Below are 26,132 nucleotides of genomic sequence, written 5' to 3' on the forward strand. Positions count from 1 at the left end.
CTAATTCGAAAGAGTGCAAAAAAAAAATTTTTTTTCACAAATTTTTCCATAATTATTATTTAACAAAATTGTCATCAATGGCCCTCTATAATTAAGATTCTGGTTTCATTTTGTCGATAACTATAATTTTTTTCTCTCATTCTGTCTTCTCTCTGTGCCTTTTATTGTTTTCGGCGGGTGTCGTAAAAAGCAGTTTCAATGACAGAAAATTACCAGGCGGTAAAAATCTTCATGTTATTATATATTATACATTGTTCTGAAAATATATTATATTTCAAAATTGTATTTTTTGGGGACAATTTTGAAATTTAATGCAATTTTCGAATTGTTTTTTTTTCGAAACGTTCGTTGTTTTTTCTTTCTTTCTTTCAAAATAAACACTTAAATTATTATTATTTGAAATAACGAGAATTTCAGGGTCGCTTGAAAATATACCTTCTTCTTTGTCGCATTCAAAACGAAAATTGTGGCAATTTAAAATATTGTATAAAGAATTCTAATATTGTATAATGTTCTACTTAATTGAACTCATTAAAAATCAATGATACTTGTAGAGGAAAATAAATTATTTATTTTTTATTACAACCTTAATGACAGATAAATCAAAGTATCAAATTAAATTAAATTTTTTTCCGTTTGTTAATTATTATTGTATTAAATTGGTGTGTAATGCAATTTGGATTTTATTACAATTGGTATTTTATTAATTAATTATTTTATTCAATTGGTATTTAATCCAATTAGTATTTAATACAACTTATGTTTTATTTAATTAGTATTCAGTTCAATTGTAGTTTAATTCAATTGGTATTTCGTATTTTGTTTAATTCCTATTTAAATCAATTAGCAGCTAACACAAATTGGTATTTTATTCATTGGGTATTTCATTCATTGGATATTTTATTTAATTGGTATTTTATTAATTCGGTATTTTATTCAATTCGTATTTAATTCAATTAATATTTAATACAATTGGAATTTTATTTATCGAATATTGTATTCAATTGGTATTCACTTCGATCGTAACTATTTGATGTTTTTTTAATTTGTATTTATTCAATTTGTATTTATTCAATTTGTATTTATTCAATTGGTATTTGATCAATTGGTATTTGATCAATTGGTATTTATTTAATTGGTATTTGATTAATTGGTATTTATTTAATTGGCTTTGGATCAATTGGTATTTATTTAATTGCTATTTATTCAGTTGGTATGTATTCAGTTGGTATTTATTCAATTGGTATTTGTTCAATTGTTATGTATTCAATTAATATTTGATTAATTGGTATTTGTTCAATTAGTATTTGATTAATTGGCATTTGTTCAATTTGTATTTGATCAATTGGTATTTTATCAATTGGTATTTATTCAATTAATATTTAATCAGTTGATATTTATTCAATTGGTATTTGTACAATTTCTATTTATTCAATTGGAATTTATTCAATTGGTTTTTGGTCAATTGGTAGTTGATCAATTGCTATTTTTACTTTTGTCTTTATTAAATGGGTATTTTTTCAGTTACTATTTAATTAATTTGTATTTATTAAATTGTTAATTTTAGTTAATAATTAATTTAATTTAATTTAATTTTCAATTTAGTCATTTGGTTTGATCAATTGTTTCTTCAATTGGTATTCGTTCAATTATGTTCATGTAATTGGAAGTTATACCAATTTATTTTTTTTAATTGGTATTTTCTTATATAAATCATTTGATATCAATTTTTTGTAATTCGTTTATTCTTCGACACTTTCAATATTGGAAACTTCGTAAAATTGGTAATTCAATTTTTTCTTCTTGTTTACAAACAATTGATAAAAATTCAATTGTCTAGAGAAACGATAGAATTTTTTCAAATATTTTCCTCTCTCATACATTCTCTTTGATAAAAATTTTTCATTTCCCTTTCAATAATTTTCGAGCACTTTTTCTTCTCTTTTATAAAAGTCTCTCTGAAAATAAGAGAAAAAAAAGGATAATATGGAAGCGAGTGTGTCAAGGACGTAATATACCAAGCAGAACCATGGCTCCTTTAAACAAGAGCGTGAACCTTTAATGATAATCATAATAATAATAATAATAATAATAATAATAATAATAGTAATGATAATTTTTCTTGCTTCCTTGCCTTCGAACATTCGGCGTTCAATCAAAATTAGAAATCTTTCAATACTTGACCTCATAACAAGTCACAACCTTGACTCTACTTATCAAAAAATTATACAGTAAATTGTCCTCGCTTCTTTTTTTAAAATTCAAACACATTTTTTATTAAAACTAACAATGATCAAGTGCCACACGTGACAAATGGCATACTTCCTATTTTATATTTAATTTTTGTTAATTGAACGGGAAAAATTTAATAATTTAATGTTCTATTAACATTTTTTTATTATTCAATATCAACTGGTATTTACAATATTGGAAAATTTTATGAAATTTTTAGCAAATTTTTTAAAAGGTAAAATTTTCAATTGGTTACAATGACCAATTGTTACGAAATTAGTTGTTAACAAAAATTTATTAACGAAAGAAGTAATTGACAACTTAGACAATTGGTTTAAAAAAGTTGAAAAGTATCCAATTGGATTAAATTTTTTTCTCCAATAATTATAATTGTAACCAATTGGTTTGAAATTTAATTTGGAGTTTATTACAATTGGTATTCCATTAATTAATTATTTTATTCAATTGGTATTTCGTTCAATTGTAATTTAATTCAATTGGTATTTCGTATTTTATTTGATTAGTACCTAATACAATTGGTATTTCATTCATTTAGTATTTCATTTAATTGGTTTTTAATTTAGATAATTTTTAATACAATTGGTATTTTATTCAATTGGTGTTTAATTCATTTAATATTTAATACAATTGGTATTTTATTCAATTCGTATTTAATTTAGTTAATATTTTATGCAGTGGTATTTTATTCAATTGGTATTTAATTCAGTTAATATTTAATACAATTAGTATTTCATTCATTAAATAATTTATTAAAATAGTATTTATTTTGATTTATGTGTCAAATTAATTAAATTTGTCCTACAATTGGTATTTAATAATTTAATGTTCATTTAACAATTTTGTGTTATTAAATCTCAACTGGTATTTACATTTGGAATATTTTATGAAAGTTTTAGTAACTTTTATGAAAAGTAACATTAGCAATTGGTTGCAATAAAAATTTTAACGAAATTAGTTGGTAACAAAAATAGTTGGTAACAAAAGTAGTTGGTAACCAAAATAGTAATTAACAAAAGTAGTTGGTAACAAGAATAGTTGGTAACTTAAGCAATTGGTGACAAAAATAGTTGGTAATTAAAGAAGTTACTAATTGGTTACAAAAATAGTTGGTAACAAAAGTAGTTGGTAACGAGATTAATTATTAAAAAATAGTTGGTAATTAAAGATGTTAGTAATTGGTTACAAAAATAGTTGGTAACAAAAGTAGTTGGTAACAAAAATAGTTGGTAAATAAAGTAGTTAGTAATTGGCAACAAAAATAGTTTGTAACAAAAGTAGTTGGTAACAAGAATAGTTGGTAGCCAAAGCAGCTGGTAACAGAGATAGTTGGTAATTTAAGAAGTTAATAATTGGTTACAAAAATAGTTGGTAACAAAATTAGTTGGTAACGAGAATAATTGGTAAAAAATAGTTGGTATTTAAAGCAATTGGTGACAAAAATAGTTGGTAATCAAAGAAGTTAATAATTGGTTACAAAAATAGTTGGTAACAATAGTAGTTGTTAAGGAGAATAATTGGTAAAAAAATAGTTGGTAACCAAAGTAGTTGGTAACAGAAATAGTTGGTAGCAAAAATATTTTAAACCAAGAACAGTTGGTAACAAGAATAATTGGTAACAAAAAGTAGTTTTTAACAAAAATACTTGGTAACAAAAATAGTTAGTAACAAAAATAGTTGGCAACAAAATAACAAAAAAACAATTATTGTTATTTTTGTTATTTAATTATTGTTGTTTTTTTATTTTATTGTTTTTTTATTATTGTTATTTGTTGGTAACAAATAACTAAAAACAAAAAAATTGGGACCAAAAAAATAGTTGGCAACAAAAATAATAATTAAGTATATGAGTCGATAAAATAAATAATTTATAACAAAAATAGTTAGTAAACTAAACAATTGGTAACATAAAATACAGAATACTTTTTTCAATAAATCAGTAGATACATTAAATCACAATCGAAATAAATTCTCAATTTTTTTATTGACAATAATAAATATTACTGTTATGAGTGAATTTGATTACAACCTTTCTGTTGAGAAATTGCAATTCCTATTAGATAAGTGTTGGACTCATCAATTATAATTTACGGAAATTGGTTTCAATTGGAGATCAACGACTCGTGACAACAATAACTTTACGTTGACGTGCGTGTCAAAGAAAGTGACTATATATATAGTTGGCCTAGACTTAAAAACATTGAAATGCTTGTCGTATTTTCATATTTAAGCACCATGAATTTAAAAAAAACTATTCTAAAAAGAAAGGGAAAATTACAAAAACAAACATTTTTTTTCCTAATTTCCGAAAATATTAAACAATTTTTAAATTGAAATATTTTGTAATTTTATTTCAAATTTAAAATATTCTTTTCTATTAATTTGATTATTCAATTTGATAAATTTAAAACAATCCTGCAATACATAAATGAAATTTTTTTTTCAAGGGAAAATTTTTTTAATATTTCTACTGAATATTTTTTTTAATTGAATAAATTTTTATTTACAATGACAATTTTTTTTTTGGAATTTTTATTATTATTTTCTTTTATGGAAATTTTTTTTATTTACAATGAAAAATTTTTGTTTGGAAAAAAAATAATTGTAATAAAATATAAAATTGTCAATAAATTTTTATTAACAATGAAAAATTTTTGTTTAGAAAAAAATAATTGTCAACAAATTTTTATTTACTATGAAACAATTTTTTTTTTTTTTTTTTTTTATAAAAATAAAAAATATGAGAAAATACGTTCAGAGAAAAATAAGTTAATAAAAAGTTCAGAAAGTATTACATTTTTAAATAAAAATCAAAAGTGTTACAAATACTGGTACTAGTGATCAACTTTAATTTTTTTTTTAACTAATTTCACTCTCAGTTATATCTAAAGAGAAATTGAAAAAAGATCTTCTTCATTTTCAATAATAATATAGACACCTATAGTGATATACATATATTTTACTATCAAATTACTAATTAGACACCATGACTTCGAGGACATTCTACACACGTAGTAATTGAAACTAAATATTATCCAGCATGTCATATATATATTATGAAGAAAAGTTTCACCAGCGATAAAAAAAACAAAGCATGACTTTTAACTCTTGAATATATGTTTAAAAAGGTTTAATTACTAGAGCTCATTAAAACGAGTCACTTTCAGATAATATTTTTCTCCAAGTTTATTTGCATACATTTATATTCACTTTTCCTCCTGTGAAAATTATTATAAATTATCCATGTTTCTTTCACTCTTTCTTCACTCAATCACTTTTCTATTTTCTTTTTATTAAATAGTATCTTAGTATCAATTATTATGAAATTAATAAAATAATTAAATAAATTATTAAATAATTTAAATAATTTAAATAATTGTTATTAAACTAATTAAATAATTTAATAATTTTTATTAATAAATAAGAAAATTGAATAAATTATTATTAAAATATATAAATAATTAAGTGAAAAAATTATTTATTAAATCTATCAATTAATTCAATCAATTACTTTGAAATTAACTAAATTAATTTATTATTAAATTAATTTAAAAAATTGAACTAATTGTTAATAAATCTATAAAGTAATTGAATCAATTATTATTAAATTTATTAATTAGTTGAATCAATTATTTAATATATCTAATAAATAATTGAATCAATTATTAATAAATCTGGTAATAATTAAATCCATTGTTAATAAATCTATTAAATAATTTAATTAATTATTTTCAAATCTTTTTTTAATAATTGAATCCATTCTCAATAAATGAATCAATTATTATTTAATTTATCAAATAATTTAATCAATTATTATTATTTATTAGTTAAATTAATTAGAATTAATTAGTTCAATAATAATAATAATAATTAGTCGAATAATTGAACTTATTGTTATTAGACTAATTAAATTAATAAATTAATTCCATTAATTGGTAATAAATAAATCTGGAAAGTAATTGGAATAATTAATTATTATTAAATTAATTAAAAAATTGAATTTATTTTTAATAAATCTATAAAGTAATTGAATCAATTATTATTAAATTTAATAAATTTCCAATCAATTATTAATTTAAATAGATTAAATAATTGAATTAATATATTATTAAATTTTTTAAATAGTTGAATCAATGTTTAATAAATTTATTAAATAATTAAATCAATTATTTTCAAATGTTGTAATAATTGAATCTATTACTAATAAATATATTAAATAAATGTTAATTAAATTTAATTACTAAAAAACTTTAGTAAAAAATAAATAATTTTTCTGTTTGTAATAAAAAATTATTGTCTCTTAATTTTATTTTGGCAAATTAATTATCAAGTAAGTATTTTATTGATTAATATTATTTGAAAAAAATATTCTATTAGCTAATTATTAGATCAAAGATAATAATACAATTTTGATATGTTAATTAATGAAATTAATTACAGATATTTTGACTTAATTGACATTCATCATAATTGTACCTAAAATTGTTAATAATTAGAAAATTATTCTATTTAAATTATTACAATACTTTATTAAATTAACATTAAATAAATAATATAATTATTATTAATTTATTATTAAACAAATTATTTGTTATATAATTCTCCATTTTACTTAAGTGAGAAATTATATTTAATTATTTTTTATTATTATATTTATTTTTAGTTTCATTATTTTATATTATTTTTAATAATTTTATTATTATTAATTTAAATAATTTTATTATTATTAATTTAAATAATTTTATTATTATAAATTTTAATAATTTTATTATTATTAATTTTCAATTATTTTATAAATAAACTTAATGGAGTTTAATAATTATTTTTTGAAATAAAAAAAATAATTTTTTTTCTTCTTTCAATTTGAAATTTTTATGACAAATGCAATTGTCCGTTAAATTTTATTTTCCGCTAATTGCACTTTTTCAGCGTACGTTAAATATTTTTATATGAAAAGAAATTAACATTCTTTTAGTTTTTTTTTTGTTTTTAGTATTTTAACTCACCCCCGCGAGATATTTTTTTTTAATAATTGCTTAGCATTTAAAGTGAATTTTTCACCGCTTTACAGTTTTTATTCGTTTTTTTTTTCATTTTTCTTTTTTTTTTGCCTCTAAAATATAAAGTGGACAACAAATTTCATTGAGTGTTTTTTGTTGTAAATGAATTTTTAAAAAAGGCATGAATCTAAATGAATTGAACATAAAAAGGTATATAAATAATTAAAAATATGGTTTGGAATAATAAAAATCAGTGAAAAGAAAAAAAAATAAAAAGTTTTTCTGAATTTATTTTTCTCTAGTCATTTTGAGAATAATTTTACGTTGAAAATACGTATGTGAATATAAATAAAATACGATAATTTTATTATTCAACATATTGTTTAGAAAACTTGATAATAATTCTGCATGATTTATTTGCGTTTGCATTTTGTCGTCATCATGTGTGAAGAGTAAATAAAAATAGAAAATTTGTTTTCTTAAAAAATTTTTTCAAGCAAAAATTGAGAGCAAAAAAATTGATATTCTTTGATTTTTCATTTATACAGAATATTTTAATTACATTTTTATTTGTAACCTTTATTTTCAGCTATTGTAATAAAATTAACATTTAATTTTTAGTTTTATTAAATTTTTTGTTTATTTTTTTTGTTCTTTTTTATTTTTTTTTCGTTTTTTTTCGTTTTTTTTTATTTTTTTTATTTTTTTGTTTTTTTTTAGTGTAGAATAATTTTCATTTATTTTTTTTTCTGCTTTTTTGGCTTGTGGTGTTACGAGCTTTTTATTTTCTATTTTCCAGAGGGACGAAAAATGAAAAAAGAAACCAAGGAACCAAAGCGTTCAAAGAAAAAAGCAATTATTGAGCGTATGTAAAAAAATTTGTTAATTTTTTTGCGTTTAGTCTGAATTAACAAATAAACAAAATAAACAACAACAAAATAGTGCAAAAGGGATGGGCATGTGATTATTGTTTTAAAAAAATTTTTTTTTTGCATGTATATGCTTTTTGAATATTTGTTTATAAACCTTAATTGTTTCCACTTTTTGTTACTTCTTATTTTTGTTTTTAACTTGTTATTTTTATTTTTCTATTATTATTTATTATTATTAATATTATTTATTATTTTTAATCACTTTCTATTATTTATAATTACTTTTTATATTATTTATAATTACTTTTTTGCAACACTAACCTGTAAAATTGAATTTTACACACAGAAAACTGTGTGTAAAGTACTTCTTTTTATAGCGGTGTGTAAAGTGTTACTTTACACACCGCTAGCAGTGTGTAAAGTGAATTCCAGTGTGTAAAGTGATTTTCAGTGCGTAAAAAGGTTACTTTACGCATTCTTGTGACTGTTTGATGAGAAACAATGAAATAATGCTTTTAATTAACAATTTACAATCACATTTTTATTTTAGCTTCTAGAAAACTTCATTTAACAGTTCCCCCACTACACCTAAAGTTACAGTAATATTGGCAATATTGCTGCAAGTTTAGTTGTTGTAGTGTTGCAAAAAATTTCGTATGGCACTCGTGCGTAAATCAGATTATACTTGTGTGACTTGCAGCACTCGCCTTCGGCTCGAGCTGCAAACGTCACACTCGTATAATCAACGATTTTACGCACTTGTATCATAAATAACTATTTATTATTTATAATAATTTTCTATTATTTATAATTGTTTATATTTTTTATTATTATTTATAATTATTTATAATTATTTACAATTATTTATTATCATCTATTAATTATTTTTCATATCATTTACTAATAATAATTTGGTAATTATTTATTTAGTATTTTTTTACTCACTATTTATTAACTATTTACTTATGGATTTAAATTTAAAATTTTTTAATTTTTTTTTCGTTATAAAAATTTTTTTTATTTCTATCATTGCCTTGAACCAAATTCAAATTTGAGAAATTATAATATTTTTTATAACTCCTGGCACTGCAGTTGTGTATCATCATCGTATATATTTTAAAATGTGTTTTAATCTCCAAATCTCTCGTAATTTATTCAAAAATTTTTTTTTGCAATACATTTTTTACTAAATTTCAATTTGAAATTAATCTTTTTTGAATTTTTTTCGAATTATTATATTTACTTGACAAAAATCCTATTTTGTATTTAAAAAATCGTTAAGAAAATAAAAAACAATCATACAAAAAAAATTACATTTTTATTTCTTTATTAAATATACATAAACATAATGTTTAATAACTAATAAATGATTTTTAAAATATTATTTAAAAAAATATTCAACTCACCTGATGATCTTAAAAATGTTTTTTTTTTAAATAACACTATGGATTTATTATTTTGTCCATATTTGTATATTTATTTAAATTATTTTTATTATTTGTTCAAACAACATTTTTTTTTGTTCATATTTTTTTCCGCACTCTCCTTTTATATAAAAATTTGTTTTTAGTTCTAACTTTTAGTATTTAAATGTTTTTGTTATGTTATTAAAAATATTAACCAAATAATTGTAGCCTGTGATTAAATAATTATTGTTTAATAATAAAAAAAAATCTTTATTTAGTATTAACACTTTTAGTTGTTATTATCGTTATTAATAATTATTAAAAAATTATGTTAAAATTAGAATATAAATAATTAACAATAATTATTATATTAATATAATTATTATTGTTATTATCCTTATTATTATTAATATTATTATTAATAATAATAATAATAATAATAATAATAATAATAATAATAATAATAATAATAATAATATTATTATTGTTATTTATATATTTTTTTTTTTTGCTTAGGGAACATTTTGTTTTGTTTCTTAAACATTTTGTAATAATAATAATAAAAATATTAATAATAAAAATAATAACTAAGATAATAATAGTTATTTTTTGTTGTTATTATTAACATTTTTAATAATTAAATTTTAGCACTAATATTTTTTTAATGTAATTTATAATTGAAAAATTAATTTAAAATGAAAATTAACACTTTTTTAACTTTAAACACTAATAAATTTAAATATTACAGAATTTTCACATTAGACTTGTAATCTCGTTGGCAGCAATAACAAAACTGACCAGTAGTTCAATACACCGGTCTTTTGTTTACTGAAAAAAAATTTTTGTTCCCAAGGGTTGAGACCCTCCTGCGAAAATGAAAGGTGGGTCACGCAACACTGAATAAGCCCGGATAGGTTTAAAGTTACCCTTTAAAAAGAAAAAAAGGAAAAATTGTAACCTACACTAATAAATGCTATATCCTTTTTAAAAAACAAAAAAAAAACTTTTTATTAACAAATTTTCACAGAAAAAAAATTTTTTTTTGTACCAGAAATATGGTACGTGAAAGTTTTTGGTACAAGTAATTTAATATTACGTCTGTAAATTTACAAAGCAAGTAATTAGGTAATTTTCCTAATTAAGGTAAGTTTTCTTATTTTATAATTTTCTGGTACAAGAAAATTTTCTTTTTCTGTATTTTCTGGTACATGTAAATTTCCTTATTTTGTAATTTTTTGGTACAAGTGTATTTTATTATTTTGTGTTTTCTGGTACAGGTAAATTTCCTTATTTTGTAATTTTTGGTACAAGTGTATTTTATTATTTTATGTTTTCTGGTACAGGTAAATGCTCTTATTTTGTAATTTTCTGGTGCAAAAGAATTTTATTTTGTATTTTCCGGTAGAGGTAAATTTCTTTTTTTGTAATTTTCTGGTACATGTAAATTTACCAATTTTCTGGTACAGGTAATTTTTTCGATTTTTTTAATTTTCTGGTAGAAGCAAATTTTTCCGAAAAAAAGCAATTTTAGACAATAATTTTTTAAAAATTCTGGTACAGTTTTCTTAACAAATTCTAATGTCTGAAAGCAATTGCAGATTTCTGGTATAAATAAACGTTTTGTTGGTAAATAAATAATAAACTTTCTGATATTAAACTATAACGTTAAAAAATTGTAAGTAGACTTAATTGAGGAGAAAAATTTAAAGAGATAAAAAAAATTAAAGAAAACTATTAATCAACATACCAAGAGAAAAGGGAAATTGGAGAAATTTTGCTCTAATTTTACATCTTGTTGTTTTTTTTTCTTTTTTACAAATAAAATGAAGTGCATGTCAAACGAGAATATAATTTACATTTTCGTTATTCATGATGAGGGAGAGAGAGAGACAAAGGAATCGTTTAATAGAATTCTTCAATAGACAAACGCACGAAGAAAGCGTCCAATTTACTCAATTATTCATTTCCTATATTAATTATTATTTATCTCTTATAGCACACACATGGAAAATAATAATAAAAATAAAATTTATTTTCTGGTACAGGACATTCTTTGCTTCTAATTTTTTTTTAAAGATTTCTTTAAACTGTAACTATTTTATTATTAGCATATTTTAAAAATAAATGTACCACAATTTTGTCTTGTACCAGAAATACCAAAAAATGTACCAGAAAGATAATTTTCGCTACTGAAAATTTTTTATTCAAGTTTTTTAATGTTTGAAAAAAGTTTGAAAAGTTAATAATTACATCTACCACAATTTTGTGTTGTACCTAAAATACCAAAAAAATGTACCAGAAAAATTTGTTATTCTGATTTTATTTAAAAAAAAATTTTTAATCGTAATTTACATTTTACTAAGTAAGTACCTAATTTTGATACTTACAGTAAAATATTGTACCAGATTTTTCTGGTACAATAAATTTTTTAATTGTTAAATAAAAAAAAAATTAATGATCAATTATTATTTTTTTTATATTTGTATTTTAGATAATGCTACAAATTCAAGTGCTTAATATGAAAATTGATCTTCTCGAGGCGAGAATAATTAATTTTCCCCTCCTTCAATCTCATCAATAAAAGGTGGCAAATAATTCAATCTCATTAATGTTCTTTCCCTATTGTTAATTTAATGTCTTTCCAGGCAATCAAATCAAATTGATTTCGTCGACTATTAACTCGCAACTATAATGAGCAAAAAAAAAAAAATAATAATTATCTTTATCGACTTCACTAATTTTGATTGACAAAATAATCACATTTTCCTGATTTGTTTAATTAAGTTTTTATTTTTTAATTAATTTATATTTTTTAATTGATTTTTATTTTTCAACAAAGAATTTTGATTAATTTCCCCCTCCAATTTAAAGAAAAATATGAAAAACTTTTTTTTAAAATTGATTTTCTTTCTTAATTTAAAGAAACAAATATTTTTCTCCAATCAAATTTTTAGTTTACACAAAAGTTTATTAATTATTTGTTATTTTGATTATTTTTTGGGTTATAAAAATTTTCATTGTTTAAAAATAGAATTTATTTTTCTTCTTTCTTGATGTCATTGTTTTAAAAATAATATGTATTATATCAGAGTAGACAATAATATTTGCTACTCGTTAAAATTTGATGATCCTGCTCTAATAATAGAAAATCGTTATAAACTTGTTACATAAACAGAAATCTCGTTAAAAAGTTACACAAAGCAATTCTAAATTGTTTCATCTAATAAATTCAAAAGTAAATATTAAAATTATTGAATAAATCTTTTCAATGTTTCTTATTCAAAAAACAAAAAATAAAAAAAAAATATGGTACAAAATTGTACCATAATTTTTGTTTTGCTTTTTGTACTTTTTAAATTTTGGTTTATAATTAAAAATTATTAAACTTTCCAAATTGTGGTAGATGACAAATTCTTATGGTACAACCAAAAATTATGGTATGATTCAGAATTATGGTATGATTTAAAAATTATGGTATAATTAAAATTTTAATATTTTACTGTCAAAATTATGGTACAATTACAGTTAAAGGAATAGGATTTGTAGTACAACAAAAATTTATAGTGAAGATTAAATTCTGGTATAATTCTGGTACAACCAAATTTTTCGCAAGTTTGTAAAATATGAATAAATTATACCGCCAATAATCGAAATTACAATATTTCTGAAACTAAAACTATAAAAATTGTGAAACAATGAAAATTGTAGGCAATAGAAAAATTCTGGTATTACCATAATTTATGGTAGAATCAAAATTTTCATAATCCTTAAATAATACATAAAATGTAGAATAACAAAAATTATGGTAAAGTTGAAACTAAAACAATAAAATTTGTGGTACAATGAAACTTTATCATGTTCACTTTTGGTATAATTCTGGTACAAAGTTTCATTAAGTCTGTAAAATACAAATAAATTGTACCTACAAAAATCAAAATTACACTATTTATGAAACTTAAAAAAAATAAAAAAAAATAAAAAGTTTTTAAAAGTTATCATTTATTTTTGACAAATAAAGAAATAACTTTATAGAACAAAAAAATCTCAAAAGTTTTAAATTATTTCACCTAGATATTTCTTCATCGCCAATAAATTTCATAGACACTTGACAATAAATAACTTTAACAGAGAACATTTCTTTTTTTTTGTGAGGCGCGAACAATATCACTGGAGAACGAAACAAATACTGAAATCATCATATATAGTTGTTTTCTGTATTCAAGCAATGTATACTTTTCATCCTGTGTCGTTTACCATAAGCAAAATATATTTTGCTTAAACAAAAACAAAAAAAAAAGAAAAAAAAAATTTGTCACTATAGAGAAATCAATGGATTACCTCAAGCGTTGCACCTATTATATTTCTCCCATACCCCCACTCTCTCTCTCTCTCTCTCTCATTCTCTCTAAAACAATTCATTCTTGTATAAACCATATACATATGTACACATCGAATTTTTTATTGTTTTTAGCAATTTAACAAGAATGGAAAAATTTATCACTTTAAATTGAGAGAAAAATTTAGTTTTTCATTTTCACATTCTTTTTCTTTTGCAATTTTTCGTTATTGAATAAAAAAACTTTGACATGAAAAAAAGAACTTTAAACAGACAAAATTTTAAAATTTATTTTTGACATAAAAGTAGGTCAAAAATAGGTCAAATTTGGCCTTACTTCTGCTGTAAACTTAAGACTCTTGACCTAATTTTAAAAACCTTTTTAGTTTCAATTTTTATGTTTAAAAAAATTATTTTAGTTATTTTTTGCAACAAATAGGTCAAAAATAGGTCAAACTTGACCTCAAATTTGACGTTTAAGTAAAGACCCTTGAACTGTAGGTAAAAAGTAAGTCAAAATTGACCTAATTTTAAAAAAATTTATTTTTAAATTAAAAAAAAGAATTTAATTAATTTTTGACCAAAAATAGGTCACAAATAGATTAAGTTCGACCTTTATTCTGGCGTAAAGTAAAGTCCCTTGACCTAAAGGTCAAAAGTAAGTCAAAATTGACTAAATTTAAAAAAAAATTTTAAATGAAAATTCAAACAAAATTTTTGAATTTGTTTTTGACAAAAAAAAGGTCAATAGTGACCTTAATTCTAACTAATAGTAAACTCCCTTGAACTGTACGTCAAAAGTAAGTCAATATTCACCTAATTTAAAAGCTTTTTTTATATTTAAATTCAAACAAAATTAACAAAAAATTTTTGACATAAAAGTAGGTCAATATAGGTCACGTTAGACCTTAATTATGACTTAAACAATAGGTCTTTGACCGTCAGGTTAAAAGTAACTTAAATTTGATATAACAATGTAATTGAACCACTTTCTTAAAATTCAAATGTAAAACTGAATCTTTAAACTTTCTTGACATAAAAGTAGGTCAGAAATAGGTCGAATTTAGCATTATTTTTTACGTAAAGTTAAGGTTTTTGACCTGTGCGTTAAATTTGATCTAATTTTGAAAACATTTTTAGTTTCAATATTAATGTTTAAAAAAATGTTTTCAGTTATTTTTTTCAACAAATAGGTCAAACTCGACCTTTATTCTGCCGTTTAAGTAAAGTGTCTTGATCTATAGATAAAAAATAAATCAAAATTGACCTAATTTCAAAAAATATATTTTTGAATTTAAAAAAAAATTTAATTAATTTTTGACTAAAAATAGATCCCAAATAGATCAAGTTTGACCTCAATTCTAGCGTAAAGTAAAGGCCCTTGACCTGAAGGTCTAAAGTAAGTCAAAATTGACATAATTTTTAAAAAATGTAATAAGCAAATTCAAACAAAATTTTTAAATTTGTTTTTGACCAAAAAATAGGTCAAAAATAGGTCAAATTTGACCTTATATCTGACGTTAACAAAAGGTTTCTTGACGGGCAGGTTAAAAGTAAGTCAATATTGACCTAATTTAAACACTTTATTTAAACTCAACTTTAGAAAAAAATTAAAAAATTTGTTTTTGACATAAAAGTAGGTCAAAATAGGTCAAATTTGACCTTACTTTTAACGTAATGTTAAGGCTCTTGACCTGTGTATTAAATTTGACCTAATTTTAAAAACCTTTTCAGTATCAATATTTATGTTTAAAAAATGTCTTAACTTATTTTATTTTTTTTGACAAAAAAGGTCAAAAATATATTACATAATAAATATATATTAAATAATGTAAAAAATAAAAAAGTCAAATATTGATATTCTTTTTTATCCGTTAATTTATAAAAAACTGTTTCTTTTTTCCTTTGTTGTACAACAAAATTTCTGATAACGAGAATAATAAATTTAACATGACAGTTATAATAAAAAAAAAATTATGAAAAAGTCCATTTTTCCAATGACGATTAATTCAGAGGATTGAATGAATAGTTGAAAATTCCTTTCCGTGAATATGCCGTATGTGGTGTGGTCTTTCACTCAACAATTTGTGGACATAAAGCGGATATCCGCTGTTCCGCCTGTTCTCCCTTGTGTCCCTACCTTTATTGTCTGTCTATACATATACATATATATATACTAAAATCCCGATATATTTTATTTTAAGGGGACGCTATGAAATTCTATATTAATAATGTCGAAATTCATATCCGTATATTGAGGACATACTATCGTTCCTAAAACTGGAACATAACCTATAAATATTAATTTTAATTCTCCTTTAGAAATTTTTTTTAGTAGGGAATTTTTTTTTTAATATATAATTTAAAAAAAATTATTACGGTATACGAGTAAATAATTCTATTCTGCTCGACAAAATGCATTAAAATTTGATTAAATTTTATTTAGAATAATTTTTAATTCAATTTCAAACGAATACGGTCAATTTCTGAACATTTTAGACAAATATTTAATCCGCCATTTTGAATTTTGAAAAACTGATATCAGATTCTTAATCAGCATCCTCGAAAACCCCCGAGTGACAAGTTTCAAGCAAATCCGTCAAGTTTTAAAATAATATGCCGCCATATTAGATCCGCCATTTTGAATTTTGAAATATTAACACCAAATTCGTAATCAGCATCCTCGAAAACCCCCGAGGAACAAGTTTCAAGCAAAACCGTCAAGTTTTAAAAAATTCGGTCGCCATATTGGATCCGCCATTTTGGATTTTCAAGAATTAACACTGATCACGATTCTAATGTAAGATTTACAAAATTCAAAATGGCGGATCCAATATGGCGGCAGATTTTTTTTAAAACTTGACGGATTTGATGAAAGTTGTCACTCGGGGATTTTCGAGGATGCTGACTACGAATTTGTTTTTAATTTCTTAAAATCCAAAATGGCGGATCCAATATGGCGGCCGTATTTTTGAAAAAAATTGAAGATTTGCTTGAAACTCGTTTGTCGGGGGTTTTTGGGGTCGCTGATTACGAATCTGTTAATAATTTCTCAAAATTTACAATTTTAGATTTAATATGGCGGACTAAAAAATGTTATTTTAATAGATTTTCTGAAATTTGGTACCTAGGGGTTTTCGGGCTCGCCGATTACTAATCTGGTGTTAGTTTTTCTATATTTAAAATGGTAGCTTAAATATTACAGACGAATTTTTAAAAACTTATCCTATTCGTTTAAAACTTCTCACTCGAGGGTCTTTTGAGTCGCTGATAACGATTCTAATGTCAGATTTTTAAAATTCAAAATGGCGGATCCAGAATGGCGGCCAAATTTTAAAAATATGACGGATTTGCTTGAAACTTGTAACTCGGGGGTTTTTGGGGTCGCTGATTATGAATTTGGTGTTAGTTTTTAAAAATTCAAAATGGCGGATCCAATATGGCGAACATGAAAATTAAAAATCGACTGAACTCGCTTGAAACTAATTACTCGGGGGTTTTTGGGGTCGCTGATTACGAATTTGGTATTAGTTTTTGAAAATTCAAAATGGCGGATCCAATATGGCGGCCAAAATTTTAAAATTAGACAGATTTGCTTGAAACTTGTTACTCGGGGGTTTTTGGGGTCGCTGATTACGAATTTGATGTCAGTTTTTCAAAATAAAAAATGGCGGATCAAATATGTCAACTAAAATGTTTGAAAATTGACCATATTCGCTTGAAACTGAATTAAAAATTACTCTAAACAAAATTTAATCAAATTTTAACGCATTTAGCCTTTAAGCGAATATTGTTTTTCTAGTTTTAAAAAATTTTATTAAAACTTAAAAGATGAATAATTTTTTATTTCAAGTTACACAGAGGATATAAATTACAAACATTTCGAACATTTCAACAATTTCTCTAATAGAGGAGAAACAGATTTAATTGCTTTTCGGACCATTAAATCATATTTGAGGCATGTGCCTCAATATATAATAATAATATATATATATAATTTATATATTTATAAATTGTATATAGATATGTCTATATACATATATGTATATATATTTGTGTGATATAATGTATGTATTATATTTTACGCAATGTAATTCTGAGCTCATCAATGTGTTCCGGAATTCACGATCTCATAAATGTGGAAATGCCACATCACTGCAGTTATAAATTTCAATATTTCGATATATTCACACTAAAATAGTATGTCAATCTTCAAAACGGTGTTCAATTTTGTTCATGATATTCCAGTAGCAATGTACTGTTATGAGATTTCGATAAAACAAAATTTATAACCTGTTGTTTGTTTTCTCTTTTAAAAACGAAATCTGCTTTTCTATTATAAAAAAAAAAAAAAAAAAAAAAAAAAAAAAAAAATTACAATAACTTTTTTTCTATTAAATTCATAATAATAAAATATTAAACATTAATGAAGATAATTGAAAAATAATTAACAAGTAAATAAAAAGAAAAAAATATTTATTAATTACATTTACACTAGATTTATAAAATAATTATAATAAATAATGTTACGTCATCGTAACACATTTTCAATAACCAATAATATGTAAAATAATAATTAATAACAATGGTAGTAATAATAATAAAATTAACAATAAATAATTGTTATTAACATATTATTAAATTCTAAATGTTTATTCGTATATAATAAAATGTAATAATTAATAACAAATTATAATAATAGACAATAACAAGCAATTATTAATAAAAAATTTTAATAATAATAAATTGTAACAAATTATAACAGAATTGTAATAACAAGTTAATAATAAATTGTAACAAATAATAGCAAAATTGTAATAACAAGTTAATGATGAATTATAATAACTATAAATAATTAACAAATAACATAACAAATTATAATTATAAATAACAAAAATTGTAATACCAAATTATTACATAATTAATCGAAATATAATAAAAATAACTCATATGACAATAATTATAATAAATAATAATTATAAAATAAAAAAAATTCTAAATTTTAAAAAGTTTAAATATTTATTAATAAACTTAATAAATAATTTAATGAAACAACAAAAATATTTTTATTTGTACCAGATTTATAATTTTATTAAAATATATTAAATAATTGAAAAAAATTATTGAACAATTTATTAATAAAACTTAATAAACTATTCAATGATAAAATTGATAAATGATTAAATTTTCTAGTAATTTAATTTATTAATTATTAATGATTGTTTTCAGTACCAGATTTCAAAATTGAAACTGTAATAGAGTTTCTAATTAATTAAATTTCATATTAAACTTTAATGAATATTTTTTAAAAGAAATATTTTTAAATTAAATGGTTTGATTTTTTCTTGCAAAAAGACTAATTACTGTTGATATAAAACTACAATATACAAATTTGCTCATAATGGTGAAAAATTTCAAAAATTACACTTTGAAATGACGTTTAAAGATTTTTACGCTTTCACTCATCCGAGGCGGAAGTTTAACATCGACTCGACAAAGTTTTCCCTGGCGCGCATTTGCTTTTCCGATTGTTTCCATCATCATAAGTTTTATCATAAATCAGAGAAACGTTTGCCAAGTAGATTTTATTATTCTTTCCAGTACCTATGAAATCATTCTTAAAATGTCAAAAAATTTTTCTTAAGCTTTTATAACTTCTTATCAAACATTGTACCAGATTTTTCCTTAGAGACGTTAATTTTTTCTCACCTTTGCAAAAAAAAATTTTTTTAAAATATTTTTCAATGAAATAATATTTTAAATATTTAAAATGAAAATCACTGTACCAGAAATTTAATAATTTTGAAAAATTTATCATTGTACCAGAAAATTCTCAATGCGAAAAATTCATATTGTACCAGAAAATTGAAAATATAGACATTTTTAATGCAATATTTTCAAAAGAAAAAAATTCTGGTACAATATAGAATTATTGCGAATTTGTAATGATTCTATTGTACCAGAATTTTTCTGGTAAAATAAAAATATAAAATTTCTGGTACAATATAATTATTACGAATTAGTAATAATTCTATTGTACCACAATTTTTCTGGTAAAATAAAAATATAAAATTTCTGGTACAATAAAATTATTTCGAATTAGTAGTAATTCTATTACACAAAAATATTTCTTTGTAAAACAAAAATATAAAATTTCTAGTACAATAGAATTATTACGAATTTGTAATAATTTTATTGTACCAGAATTTTTCTGGTTAAATTAAAATATAAAATTTCTGGTACAATAGAATTATTACGAATTCGTAAAAATTCTATTGTACCAGAATTTTTTTTCTTAATTAATTTTTAATTAATACAAAAATTATTTGTAAAAAATAATTATTCATACCAAAAAATTCGTTATAAACCAAATGTGGTTCTATTAAGTATTTAGTTAAACCAACTGTACCAGAAAATAATTAATTTAAAATCTCATTATACCATAAATTAAAAAAAATTTCCATTCTTACTATACCAAAAATTTAATATTCGACATAAATTTTTACTGAACCAAAATATTGTACCAACTGAACTATAAATTAATTAATTGAAAGTCTTATTATACCAGAAATTAACACATTTTTCCACTTTTACTATACCAGAAATTTAATATTTACAATAAATTTTTTTGGACCAAAATATTGTACCAACTGTACCAGAAATTAATTAATTTAAAATCTCATTACACCAGAAGTATTAAATAATTTAAAATCTCATTTTACCAGAAATTAACGAATTTTTCCATTCTTACTGTACCAGAAGTTATAAATGTTCACAATAAATTTTTAATGTACCAAAATATTTATCTATTAAATTTTGTTACACACCAAAAACTTGAATTTTAACTTAAAAAATTTACATTTATACAAACAAGATTAATTTCTAAAAATTTTTTTGCATTTTCAGTCATACCAGAGAAATACGTGAAAAAAGTTCTTCAACTTAAAATAAAACTCAAACGATAAATTTTACTTTTTAATTTAACGGAATCAGTTTCCAAAGAAATGTATAAATGAGAAGAAACATATTTTTGCATCTTCCACAAAAATGAAAAAAAAATTGATAAATTAACATCAGGAGAAAAATACACAAATATTGTAAAATTTTTCTTTATTGTTTTTTTTTTGCTGTGAAATTTATAATTATAACTTGAAATAAAAATTCATTCGGACGAGGAAGGTAGTAATCTTAAAAAGATTCTCTCACGCCTCAGAATAAATCCATTTATAAACTCGGTTGGTACAAGTAAGAGAAAATTTTCAAGATGAAAAGAGAAAAGACGGAAACTCATTATTATTATTATTAGTTTAAAGGAAAAGATAAAAAAATTCATGTTTGTTTCTTTAAAATATGAAAAATTAAAATCTCATTACTGATGAGGAATTCGAAATTTTAATATTGATATAAAAATAATTATAATTATAATTATTTTTATTTATATTTTTTTTGTTGAATTAGTTTATTTTTTTTGTAAACTCAAAAAATTAAGCTCAGGAAGCAAGTATAACCTTTAAATTTAGGTCAAAATTTGGAATAAAATCTCAAATCATAGGAAAATATTTTTAAGTCAATTTTTTAATCAAAAACTAAAAATATAGTCTTGCAGTTTAGGTCAAAATTTAGGTCAGGAAGCAAGTGTTACATTTAAATTTAGGTCAAAATTTGGAATAAAACCCAAAATCATAGAAAATTATTTCGAAGTCAATTTATATTTTGGTCAAAATTAAAAATATAATCTTGCAGCTTAGGTCAAAATTATAGGTCAAAAAGCAAGCATAACCTTTAAATTTAGGTCAAAATTTTGAATATAACCCTAAATCAGAGAAAATTATTTTTAAGTCAATTAATATTTTGGTCAAAATTAAAAATATGATCTTGCAGTCTAGGTCAAAATTGTAGGTCAAGAAGAAAACATTACCTCTAAATTTAGGTCAACATTTGGAATATAATCTTAAAGTATATAAAATTATTTTCAAGTGTAGAAGAAACTGTACCTCAATTTTTAGGTCAATTAAGGAATATAATCATTGCAGGTCCAAATTTTAGGTCAAAAATAAAACATAACCTTTGTATTTGCATCGAAATTTTGATTATAAACTGAAAAAATAGATATTTGTTTTCCTGTGAAGAAAGAAAATTAAGAATATAATCTTGCAACACAGGTCAAAACTTTAGGTCAAGAAGAAAACATAATTTCTAAATTTAGGTCAAAATTTTGAATATAATCTTAATTTATTTTCAAGTGAAAAAGAAACCTTTCCTCAATATTTAGGTCAATTTAAGAACATTGACCTTAAATTTGACCTTTATTACAGGTCAAAATTGTCGGTCAAGAATAAAACATAACCACTGTATTCGAATAAAAATTTTGTTTAGAACCTGAAAGAATAGGGAAATTGTTTCAGAGTGATGAAGAAACATTAACCTTAATTTTTAGGTCAATTTAAGAATATAATATTGCATTATAGGTCAAAATTGTAGGTCATGAAGAAAGCAGAACCTTTCAATTTTGATCAAAATTTGAAGAATAATTTTAAAGCTTATTAAATTATTATTAAGACAAAACCTAACTTTAGGTCAACTTTTCCAGATCAATATTGTAAACCTAGAAATAAAATTTAGGTCAATATCAACAGGTCAAACGAAATTATAATCTTTAGAGTTTATGTTAAAATAACAGTTCATTATATAACAATAATGAAAGTTCAGGACAAGAATACCAGTTAAAGAAAAAATATTAGGTCAAAATTATTAAGTCAATTTAAGTCAACAATAACAGGTCAAAAAAATAACTATAGAATCTGCACCAAAATAACTTTTTAATGGAAAACGTAATCTACATTTTTCATTTAGGTCAATAATATCAAACCAAAAGAAGAAATAGTTGTCAAATTTAGGTCAATAATAATAGGTCAAAAGGAAACGTAGCTTTAAAAATTAGGTCAACAGCAACAGGTCAGACAGAAAAGGAATTTTTAATTAGAACTTTTTAATAGGAAAAATAATATTTAAAATTTGGTCAATAAAACAACATCAACAGAAAAAGTATTTTTTTCAAGTTTAGGTCAATAATAATAGGTCAAAAGAAAATATAACCTTTATATTCTAAATAAAATTAAGTTTTATGGTGTAAACTAATAAAAACAATATGGAAAATTTAGGTCAACTATTTAATATCCAGAGGTGACGACGTAGAAATAAAATTTAGGTCAATTTAGATCGAACTGAAATATAAATTTTAGAAATTAAGTCAAAATATCAGTTTATTAAATAACAAACTATTGAATTAGGTTTATAATAACAGTTTTAAAGATGTTATTAAAAATTTCAATATTTAGGTCAAATTTAGATCAAAGTTAAACATAAGTTAGAAATTAGGTCAAAATTACGGTTTATTAAATAACAATCAATTGAATTAGGTTTATAATAACAGTTTTAAAAATCTTATAAAAATTTCAATATTTAGGTCAAATTTAGGTCAAACTTAAATGTAAATTAGAAATTAGGTAAAAATAACGTTTTTTTTAAATAACAAACTATTGAATTAGGTTAATAATAACAGTTTTTAAAAAATTTACAATATTTAGGTCAAAAACAGGTCAAATGTAAGGTGACAAAAATCTTCCATTTAAATTAATTGGTGACAAGAATAATTATACAATGTGTGAAAAGGGGATTTTTCTTTTTATTGAATAAAAATTTTTAAGTAGGTTGACGTACGCGATTCTTGATTGAAACTTAACACGCGAAGTAAACAAACGGATACAAAATACTCGCGCCAAGTCCAAATTGAACAATTGCAATTAGACCAAGACCGCGTTAATAAGCGTATCTCGAAAGTATATTAAATATATAGTAACTATATATAGAAAAGATTGTACTATTACCTCACTTTGAAATCGCAGTTTCCTATTTGAAAATTAATGAATTTCATTTACAAATCGGGGTCGGTGATTAAAAAAAATTTATTTCTCAATTTTATTTTTCAATTACAACCCGATAAATTAAAAGAAATAAAATAATTATTATCCTTTTCCATAATACTGTTTTTTAAAAAGAAAAAAGAAGAACAGAAAAGATGGGAACAAAATTGCAATAATTAATATTTTCTGAATAAAAATAATTTTTTTTACCTCAAATTTTTTTTTAATTTTAGGTCAATCTGGTCCAAAAAAAACTACTTTTAAATTTAGGTCGAAAATATAATTCAAAGGGTGGAGTTAAGTTCAAATATAAAAAAAATATACACGTAAATTTTAGATCGGGAGTTAAAGGTAAAAAAAATGAAAGTAATATTAAAGTTTAGGTCAAAATTTATAGGTCAATATGCGATCATAAAATTAAAAATTGAAACAATTATCAATTAAACAGAAAACGTAGCAATTGATAAAGGACAATGGAAATATTAGGTCAAAAGGGAAAACTTATTTTTTTTAATTTTAGGTCTACAACGAAGGTCAATAATAAAATTTACTAAAAAATTTTAAGTAAACAAAATTTTTTTATTACTATACAAATAGATTTAGTAGAGAATAAGTAATATTAAATTTTAGGTCAAAAATCATATATGAATTAGAGAATGTAAATTTTCAGGTCAATAATTTCTGGTCAAAAAAATGCTACTATTAAATTTAATTAATTAGAGTTTGGTATTAAGTTCAAATATAAGAAATAAAATATACACGTAAATTTTAGGTCGATATTTAATGGTCAAAAAGAGAAAATAATTTTTAAGTTTAGGTCAAAATGTATAGGGCAATATGCGAACATAAAATTAAAAAATGGAAACAATTACCGCAGTTAGACAGTAAACGTAACAATTAATAAAGGAGAACGGAAATATTAGGTCGAAAGGGAAAACTGATTTTTTAAATTTTAGGTCTAGAATAATCAATGATAAATTTATGTCTATAACAAAATTTATAAAAAATTAGAAGTAAACACAATTTTTTTATAACTATACAAATAAGTTCAGTAAAGAATAATTAATATTAAATTTTAGGTAAGAAATCATAAATGAATAAACGAATGTAAATTTTTAGGTCTAAAATTTCAGGTCAAGAAAATGCTACTCTTAAATTTAAGTCGAAAAAATAATTTAAGAAGATGAATTAAATGATAAAATTAAATATATAAAAAATAAAATATACACGTAAATTTTAGGTCATTATTCAAAGGTCAAAAAAGGAAAATAATTTTAAGATTTAGGTCAAAAGCGAAAACTGAATTTTTTTATTTCAGGTCTACAACGATGGTCACATTTATAATAAAAATAGAAGTAAACTAAATGTTTTGTTTACTAATAAGTCAAGGAGAGAATAAATATTAAATTTTAGGTCAAAAATCATGAATAAGTGAATGTAAATCTTTAGGTCAAAAATTTTCCCTCAAGAAACCAAATTATTAAATTTAGGTTTATAAATAAATATTGAGGGGACGAAATTAGGTCTCAAATGCCCTACAATTTTTTTTTATTTAGGTCAATTTAGGTCAAAAAGAGGTTATAATTTTGAAATTTAGGACAATATTTCACGATGTGGATTAAACTCTCTATAAAAACAAGAGGTGTACAAATAATTTAAATTAAGGTCACATTTAGAAGGCGAATATTTTGATATAATTTACCAATTTTAGGTCCAATTTCAAAATTTAATTGCAATTTCAAAATTTCGGTCACTTCCTGTAGACAAATTAATCAAGCGTATTTAAAATTTTTAGCTATTTTAGGTCTACAACAAAAGACAAAAACGAGGCCTTCCTCAAAAAAATTTTATTTTAGGTCAATTTAGGTCAATTTTTCCAGTTCGAGAAGGGTATACATAATTTCTAAATTTAGGTCAATTTGCGATCGTAATTTAAAAATTTAGGTCACACTTAAAAATGTCAAATAGGGCCGTTACCCTTAGAAATTTAGGTCAAAAATTCGAAGGACGGTAATTGACCTATAAATTCTAAAAATTAAAGTCAGATATCATAGGTTCACTGGAATAATTAATTTTGAGCTTTAATTTTTTTTTTTAGTTGCAGTTCAAATTCCGAAACACAAATTTTGGTAATTTTAGGTCAAAACTGGAGGTCAAAACGAAAAAAAAGGTTTAAAATTAACACTAAAATTTATAAATAAAATAATATTCACATAGGTATATAATAAATATTAAATTTCCCATATATTCCAGATCTAAATTTGTGAAAATTAAATAAAATTTTTTTTTATTCCATTTTTCCAAATTCAATTTATTTCTAGTTAAAAAGTTATTCAATTATTTTT

General features: G+C 22.0%; 2 protein-coding genes across 5 annotated transcripts in view; one reads left to right on the forward strand and one right to left on the reverse strand.

The window, feature by feature from the left end:
* The window catches only part of LOC122503948 (calcium uniporter protein, mitochondrial), an 86,554-nt gene that overhangs the window by 48,477 nt on the left and 11,945 nt on the right, over window positions 1-26,132 (forward strand). The window contains exon 3 of one of the 2 annotated variants that reach the window (XM_043614730.1): window positions 8,050-8,115. The exons of the other annotated variant lie outside the window; for it this stretch is intronic. Within the exon in view, the coding sequence (XP_043470665.1) occupies window positions 8,050-8,115 (66 nt within the window). The remainder of the gene's footprint in view (window positions 1-8,049; window positions 8,116-26,132) is intronic. 2 annotated transcript variants of the gene reach the window in all.
* LOC122503947 (protein javelin) overlaps window positions 1-26,132 on the reverse strand; it is a 48,369-nt gene that overhangs the window by 19,911 nt on the left and 2,326 nt on the right. Inside the window, exon 1 of one of the 3 annotated variants that reach the window (XM_043614729.1) lies at window positions 13,596-13,696. The exons of the other annotated variants lie outside the window; for them this stretch is intronic. Within the exon in view, the coding sequence (XP_043470664.1) occupies window positions 13,596-13,663 (68 nt within the window). The 5' untranslated portion in view covers window positions 13,664-13,696. Of the gene's footprint in view, window positions 1-13,595; window positions 13,697-26,132 lie in introns of those variants that run through there. 3 annotated transcript variants of the gene reach the window in all.

This window comes from Leptopilina heterotoma, unplaced genomic scaffold (genome assembly GCF_015476425.1).
Source record: "Leptopilina heterotoma isolate Lh14 unplaced genomic scaffold, ASM1547642v1 Lhet_275, whole genome shotgun sequence".
In the NCBI taxonomy this organism is placed as follows: domain Eukaryota; kingdom Metazoa; phylum Arthropoda; class Insecta; order Hymenoptera; family Figitidae; genus Leptopilina; species Leptopilina heterotoma.